Source organism: Oncorhynchus keta, chromosome 35, assembly GCF_023373465.1.
Source record: "Oncorhynchus keta strain PuntledgeMale-10-30-2019 chromosome 35, Oket_V2, whole genome shotgun sequence".
Lineage (NCBI taxonomy): Eukaryota > Metazoa > Chordata > Actinopteri > Salmoniformes > Salmonidae > Oncorhynchus > Oncorhynchus keta.
Window position 1 is genome coordinate 77,394,726 of NC_068455.1, and position 8,879 is coordinate 77,403,604.

Sequence of the window (8,879 nt, forward strand, 5' to 3'; positions counted from 1 at the left end):
GTCGCTAGTGCGCGATGGGACAGGAACATCCCTGCCGGCCAAACCCTCCCTAACCCGGACGACGCTGGGCCAATTGCACGCCGCCTCATGGGTCTCCCGGTCGCAGCCAGACGATGACAGAGCCTGGGCTCTAACCAGGTTTTCAAGTGGCACAGCTAGCGTTGTGAAACAGTGCCTTGGACCACTGCACCTCTCAGAGGCTCTGGAAAATATATTTCACAGTGGTTTAGATGGTACAATGATTCTCTACACTGTACTTGCTTGTTTTGTCACATACACTGAAATTAGCGAACTATTGAGAGTTTTAGCAACCAGGAAATGATTGATTTCTGCATAGTGCAACTTAAGCATTTGAAGCTGAAATCGCAACTGAATAAAGGGCAATATCGTCAGAGCATTTTGCCCAGGACTTTTAGGGCTTCAAGTCTCCAGGTGTTCCTCTCCCTCTTTCTTCATGCTCACCTGTGTAGTGGTATAAGCGTCTCCCGTTGCGATACCTGGTCACCTGTCTGGTCCGTCTGACGTAGTGGTAACTGATGGCCTTCCACCAGATACAGGGAGTAACCTGCTGGAGCCTTGTGACACGCTCATACACCTGGAGAAACACACACACACAACACATATATCAAAGTCTACCCAACTCACTCCATTAAACATTCCCATTGTTCTCTTCAACAAAGTCAATTAAATTCCCCCAAAATAACGTCAGATGGAATAACGTCAGATGGGATAACGTCAGATGGAATAACGTCAGATGGAATAACGTCAGATGGGATAACGTCAGATGGAATAACGTCAGATGGAATAACGTCAGATGGAATAACGTCAGATGGAATAACGTCAGATGGGATAACGTCAGATGGAATAACGTCAGATGGAATAACGTCAGATGGAATAACATCAGATGGGATAACGTCAGATGGAATAACGTCAGATGGGATAACGTCAGATGGAATAACGTCAGATGGAATAACGTCAGATGGAATAACGTCAGATGGAATAACGTCAGATGGAATAACGTCAGATGGGATAACGTCGGATGGGATAACGTCAGATGGGATAACGTCAGATGGAATAACGTCCAGATGGGATAACGTCCAGATGGAATAACATCAGATGGGATAACGTCAGATGGAATAACATCAGATGGAATAACGTCAGATGGAATAACGTCAGATGGGATAACGTCAGATGGAATAACGTCAGATGGAATAACGTCAGATGGAATAACGTCAGATGGAATAACGTCAGATGGAATAACGTCAGATGGAATAACGTCGGATGGAATAACGTCAGATGGAATAACGTCAGATGGGATAACGTCAGATGGAATAACGTCAGATGGAATAACGTCAGATGGAATAACGTCAGATGGGATAACGTCAGATGGAATAACGTCAGATGGGATAACGTCAGATGGAATAACGTCAGATGGAATAACGTCAGATGGAATAACGTCAGATGGAATAACGTCAGATGGAATAACGTCAGATGGAATAACGTCAGATGGGATAACGTCAGATGGGATAACGTCAGATGGGATAACGTCAGATGGAATAACGTCAGATGGAATAACGTCAGATGGAATAACGTCAGATGGAATAACATCAGATGGAATAACGTCAGATGGGATAACGTCAGATGGGATAACATCAGATGGAATAACGTCAGATGGAATAACGTCAGATGGAATAACGTCAGATGTGATAACGTCAGATGGAATAACATCAGATGGAATAACATCAGATGGAATAACGTCAGATGGAATAACGTCGGATGGGATAATGTCAGATGGGATAACATCAGATGGAATAACATCAGATGGAATAACGTCAGATGGAATAACGTCAGATGGAATAACGTCGGATGGGATAATGTCAGATGGGATAATGTCAGGTGGAATAATGTCAGATGGGATAACGTCAGATGGGATAACGTCAGATGGAATAACGCCAGATGGAATAACGCCAGATGGGATAATGTCAGATGGGATAATGTCAGATGGGATAACATCAGATGGGATAACGTCAGATGGGATAACGACGAATGGGAGGATAGCGACAGGAGGATAACGACAGGAGGATAGCGACAGATAGGAGGATAAATCGACAGGAGGATAGCGACAGACAGGAGGGTAACGCGACAGACAGGAGGGTAACGACAGGAGGATAACGGCAGGAGGATAGCGACAGACAGGAGGATAACGACAGATAGGAGGATAACGACAGGAGGATAACGACAGATAGGAGGATAATGACAGACAGGAGGATAACGACAGGAAGATAACGACAGATAGGAGGATAACGACAGACAGGAGGATAATGACGAATGGGAGGGTAACGACAGATAGGAGGATAGCGACAGATAGGAGGATAACGACGAATGGGAGGATAATGACAGACAGGAGGATAATGACAGGAAGATAACGACAGATAGGAGGATAACGACAGGAAGATAACGACGAGACAGGAGGATAACGACGAATAGGAGGATAAACGACAGACAGGAGGATAACGACGAATAGGAGGATAACGACAGACAGGAGGATAACGACAGATAGGAGGATAATGGCAGATAGGAGGATAACGGCAGATAGGAGGATAACGACAGGAGGATAACGCGACAGATAGGAGGATAACGACAGATAGTAGGATAACGACAGATAGGAGGATAGCACGACAGATAGGAGGATAACCGACAGACAGGAGGATAACGACCGACAGGAGGATAGCGACAGACAGGAGGATAAATATAACGACAGATAGGAGGATAACGACAGATAGGAGGATAACGACATAAGGACTCACAATAAGAGTCCCAACCAAAACAAAAGTCAGTAGCATACCTCTGCCCGTCTCTGCGTGAGCCAAATGGCGGTCTTGGGGTAACAGTGCCAGCATTCTACCAGATACACCACGTACAGCATAGCTAGGAAGGCTAGAGGGATATACACATACCCACTGGAACATGGCCTGTTAGAGGAGGAGGAGGGGGGAGGGGGGAGGGAGGAGAGAGAGAGAGGAGGGGGAGGAGAGAGAGAGGAGGAGAGAGAGAGAGGGAGGAAGGGGGAGAGAGAGAGAGAGTGGGGGAGGGGAGAGAGAGAGAGAGAGAGAGAGAGGAGGAAGGGGAGGGAGAGAGGAGGGAGGGGAGAGAGAGAGAGAAGAGGGGAGGGAGAGAGAGGAGGGAGAGGAGGAGAGGGGGGGAGAGAAGAGAGGGAGGGGGGGAGGGGGAGGAGGGAGAGGAGGGGAGGGAGGGAGAGAGAGAGGATAGGAGGAGGAGAGAGAGGATAGGAGGGAGGGAGGAGAGAGAGGAGGAGGAGGGAGAGAGAGAGAGGGGGAGGAGGGAGAGAGAGAGAGAGAGGGGGGAGAGAGAGAGAGAGAGAGGGGGGGGAGGAGAAGAGAGAGAGAGGAGGAGGGTGAAGAAAGGGAGGGAGAAGAGGAGGAGGGGAGGGAGAAAGAGGAGGTGGGGGAGGGGAAGAAAGGAGGGAGGTAGAGAGAAGAGAAAGGAGGAGGGAGAGAGAGAGGGGGTAGGTGGGAGAGAGAGAGAGGAGGGGGAGGGGGCGGAGAAAGGAAGAGAAGAGAGAGAAAGGTCATGTTCATACAAACATAGTCAAACTTTATTTAAACAGTTGTGTTAGGGATGTACAGATAGCCACTGGAACACGGGCTGGCTGGAGGTAAACACAATCACACTGTGCATTTAACTTTATTTAAACTTAATTTAACATTATTTAAGTGCATTCAACTTCATTTTAACGTTCATTTAACTTTATTTAAACTTTACTTAAAGTGCATTTAACGTTCATTTAACTTTATTTAAAATGCATTTAACTTTATTTAAACTTTACTTAAAGTGCATTTAACTTTTATTTAAAGTGCATTTAACTTTATTTAAAGTGTATGTAAAATGCCATCAACATTTTCTGACAACAGTAGAATGAACAATAAAAGCTATCGAACAAACGAGAAGAATAGATTAACATAGAAAACCCACAAGGTAAAGTATCTTTAGCTGTATAAAAGTCTTTTAGGGTCGTGGGAGAGGTCAGCGTGACACACACACTAACTAACCTGTCGTGCTGGAGGTGCAGCTGAGGTAAGTCAGGTAAGGTGGTGGCGGACGGAGCCGAGATAACAACATACTCCCCGGAGCCCAGAGCTGGGACGCGGCAGACGACACACCAGCCCAGCGTGGTGAAACAGCCGTACATGAGGAGAGTGAGGAGGAGGCACTTCCAGTAAGACTCACGACACAGAGAGGCAGCCAGGGACTGCTGCAGGGGCTGCTATTAGGACAGACAGACAGACAGACAGACAGACAGACAGACAGACAGACAGACGACAGACAGACAGACAGACGAACAGACAGACAGACAGACGACAGACAGACAGACAGACAGACAGACAGACAGACGAGAGAGAGTTCATATTGAGGAAAGTTAATACACAACGATAACGGTACCATAAACAATGATAATGGTGTAATACACAACGATAATGGTGTAATACACAGCGATAATGGTGTAATACACAGCGATAACGATGCAATACACCACTATAACGGCACCATAAACAACGATAATGGTGTAATACACAACGATAATGGTGTAATACACAACGATAATGGTGTAACACATAACGGTAATGGTGTAATACACATCGATAATGGTGTAACACACAGTGATAATGGTGTAACACACAATGATAACGGTGTAATACACAGCGATAATGGTGTAACACACACCGATAATGGTGTAACACACAGCGATAACGACGTAATAAACAACGACAACGGTGTAATACACAACGACAATGGTGTAATACACAACGATAATGGTGTGATACAACAATGATAATGTTGCGACACACAACAGTAAGGCGCAATATCAAATCAAATCAAATTTATTTATATAGCCCTTCGTACATCAGCTGATATCTCAAAGTGCTGTACAGAAACCCAGCCTAAAACCCCAAACAGCAAGCAATGCAGGTGTAGAAAGCACGGTGGCTAGGAAAAACTCCCTAGAAAGGCCAAAACCTAGGAAGAAACCTAGAGAGGAACCAGGCAATGTGGGGTGGCCAGTCCTCTTCTGGCTGTGCCGGGTGGAGATTATAACAGAACATGGCCAAGATGTTCAAATGTTCATAAATGACCAGCATGGTCGAATAGTAAGGCAGAACAGTTGAAACTGGAGCAGCAGCATGGCCAGGTGGGCTGGGGACAGCAAGGAGTCATCATGTCAGGTAGTCCTGGGGCATGGTCCTAGGGCTCAGGTCCTCCGAGAGAGAGAAAAAAGAAGGAGAGAATTAGAGAACGCACACTTAGATTCACACAGGACACCGAATAGGACAGGAGAAGTACTCCCAGATATAACAAACTGACCCTAGCCCCGACACAAACTATTGCAGCATAAATACTGGAGGCAGGAGGGGACAGGAGACACTGTGGCCCCATCCGAGGACACCCCGGACAGGGCCAAACAGGAAGGATATAAGCCAACCCACTTTGCCAAAGCACAGCCCCCACACCACTAGAGGGATATCTTCAACCACCAACTTACCATCCTGAGACAAGGCTGATATAGCCCACAAAGATCTCCGCCACGGCACAACCCAAGGGGGTTGTGAGGGCTGAGAATCAACTCTCACATAGGTACATGGTTGCAAAGGACATCAGTGTCTTAACAGCGCGATTTGCCAAGGCAGGATACTCTGAGTGCAGCCCAATCCAGAGATCTGGCAGTGGCTTGTGATTAAATTCAATTTTCAGAGAACCGCTTGTTGCAATTTCGATGAGTCTCTCTTGTTCAGATCGGTAAGTGGACTGGAGGCAGGGCCCGAAAGGGATAACGAATCCAGTTTGTGTCGTCCATTTCGGGAAAGTACCTGCGTAATTGCTCACCCAACTCACTCAGGTGCTTCCCTGTATCACAATTAACATTGTCCATAAACTTGAGTTAATTTGCACACAAAAAATCATACAATGATGGAAAGACCTTTGTGTTGTCCTTGTTAATGCAGACAGAGAAGAGCTCCAACTTCTTAATCACAGCCACATTCAATATAGTTGTAGAGACGCCCTGTAATCCTAGATTCAGATCACTCAGGCGAGAAAAAACATCACCCAGATAGGCCAGTCGTGTGAGAAACTGGTCATCATGCAAGCGGTCAGACAAGTGAAAATTATGGTCAGTAAAGAAATGTTAAGTTCATCTCTCAATTCAATAAACGTGTCAATACTTTGCCCCGAGACAACCAGCGCACTTCTTCTGTATGTTGTAAAATGCATGGTCAGCTCCCATATCATTACATAGTGCAGAAAATACACAAGAGTTCAGGGGCCTTGTTTTAACAAAGTTAACCATTTTCACTGTAGTGTCAGAACATCTGTCAGGCATTCCTTTGGCAGCAAGAGCCTCTTGGTGGTTGCTGCAGTGTACCAATAGCCTCTCGGTGGATGCTGCAGTGTACCCAAGAGCCTCTCGGTGGATGCTGCAGTGTACCCAAGAGCGTCTGGGGATGCTGCAGTGTACCCAAGAGCCTCTCGGTGGATGCTGCAGTGTACCCAGCAGCCTCTCGGTGGATGCTGCAGTGTACCCAAGAGCCTCTCGGTGGATGCTGCAGTGTACCCAAGAGCCTCTCGGTGGATGCTGCAGTGTACCCAAGAGCCTCTCGGTGGATGCTGCAGTGTACCCAAGAGCCTCTCGGTGGATGCTGCAGTGTACCCAAGTGGTGTCGGGAGAAACTGCTTGCAAGCCGTTACCTCTCCACTATGTCTCTCATGGCTTTTGCGCCATCAGTACAAATCTTAATGGTATCTGTTGCTTTTATACATGTCTTATCTACTATTATTAGTCCTCTTTATTCTCATTCAAAAACGGTTAATGTGATTGGATGAGTAACGGTGAATGTGATTGGATGAGTAACGGTTAATGTGATTGGATGAGTAACGGTGAATGTGATTGGATGAGTAACGGTGAATGTGATTGGATGAGTAACGGTGAATGTGATTGGATGAGTAACGGTGAATGTGATTGGATGAGTAATGGTGAATGTGATTGGATGAGTAACGGTGAATGTGATTGGATGAGTAACGGTGAATGTGATTGGATGAGTAACGTACCCTTACCTGACCCCAACCAACTGTCCTAATCCTAACCACCATCTTAACCCCAGATTAAGGTTAAATCTCTAATGTACTGTGCCAACAGTTCTGATCATAAAGACATGTCCTCTCTGACGTGATCATCTTGTAACTACCGCAAAAACAGACACAATGACCTAAAAGCGCATGGCTTCTGTGTGTGTGTGTGTGTGTGTGTGTGTGTGTGTGTGTGTGTGTGTGTGTGTGTGTGTGTGTGTGTGTGTGTGTGTGTGTGTGTGTGTGTATGTGCTGAATTCAGTACTGTATATGATAAATCGATCCATCATGGGCCAAGTGCACTAACACACACACACACACACACATCCTCTCTCTCTAAGTGCTTGTTATAAAACCCACTATCCCCTAGCAGAGAGACGTCATAGCCGGGACAGACATAATGTTTTCATGCTGCCAGGAGAAAAGCAGACCTACTGGAGTGCCTTTAGCCTGACCTCACCTAGCCTCAGCACACTGACTCGGTACCGGTACCCCCTGTTTATAGGAGAAAAGCAGACCTACTGGAGTGCCTTTAGCCTGACCTCAACTAGCCTCAGCACACTGACTCGGTACCGGTACCCCTGTTTATAGGAGAAAAGCAGACCTACTGGAGTGCCTTTAGCCTGACCTCAACTAGCCTCAGCACACTGACTCGGTACCGGTACCCCCTGTTTATAGGAGAAAAGCAGACCTACTGGAGTGCCTTTAGCCTGACCTCAACTAGCCTCAGCACACTGACTCGGTACCGGTACCCCCTGTTTATAGGAGAAAAGCAGACCTACTGGAGTGCCTTTAGCCTGACCTCAACTAGCCTCAGCACACTGACTCGGTACCGGTACCCCCTGTTTATAGGAGAAAAGCAGACCTACTGGAGTGCCTTTAGCCTGACCTCAACTAGCCTCAGCACACTGACTCGGTACCGGTACCCCCTGTTTATAGGAGAAAAGCAGACCTACTGGAGTGCCTTTAGCCTGACCTCAACTAGCCTCAGCACACTGACTCGGTACCGGTACCCCTGTTTATAGGAGAAAAGCAGACCTACTGGAGTGCCTTTAGCCTGACCTCAACTAGCCTCAGCACACTGACTCGGTACCGGTACCCCTGTTTATAGGAGAAAAGCAGACCTACTGGAGTGCCTTTAGCCTGACCTCAACTAGCCTCAGCACACTGACTCGGTACCGGTACCCCTGTTTATAGGAGAAAAGCAGACCTACTGGAGTGCCTTTAGCCTGACCTCATCTAGCCTCAGCACACTGACTCGGTACCGGTACCCCCTGTTTATAGGAGAAAAGCAGACCTACTGGAGTGCCTTTAGCCTGACCTCATCTAGCCTCAGCACACTGACTCGGTACCGGTACCCCCTGTTTATAGCCTCGTTATTGTTATTTTATTGTATTACTGTTAATAATTCTTTACTTTCGTTTATTCTGTAAATATTTTCTTTTTTTCTTCTGTTGGTTAAACTTCTCGGTGACTGGGGGCAGTATTGAGTAGCTTGGATGAATAAGGTGTCCAGAGTAAACTGAGCTGCTACTCAGCCATTAAAGCTAGAATATGCATGTAATTAGCATATTTGGATAGAAAACACTCTGAAGTTTATTAAACTGTTTGAAGGTCAGTAATGTCAGTAAGGTCCTGTAACGCCCAGTAACAGTAACGCCCAGTAACAGTAACGTCCTGTAACGTCCAGTAACAGTAACGTCCAGTAACGTCTAGTAACAGTAACGTCCAGTAACAGT

General features: G+C 46.5%; 1 protein-coding gene across 1 annotated transcript in view; it reads right to left on the reverse strand.

Annotated features, from left to right (window-relative positions):
* The window catches only part of LOC127915533 (transmembrane protein 151B), a 10,233-nt gene extending 5,960 nt beyond the window's left edge, over positions 1 to 4,273 (reverse strand). Inside the window, 4 exon segments of the mRNA XM_052495707.1 lie at positions 463 to 486; positions 488 to 595; positions 2,846 to 2,972; positions 4,071 to 4,273. Coding sequence (XP_052351667.1) covers positions 463 to 486; positions 488 to 595; positions 2,846 to 2,972; positions 4,071 to 4,210 — 399 coding nt within the window. The 5' untranslated portion in view covers positions 4,211 to 4,273.
* Between the last annotated feature and the right edge of the window lie 4,606 nt (positions 4,274 to 8,879).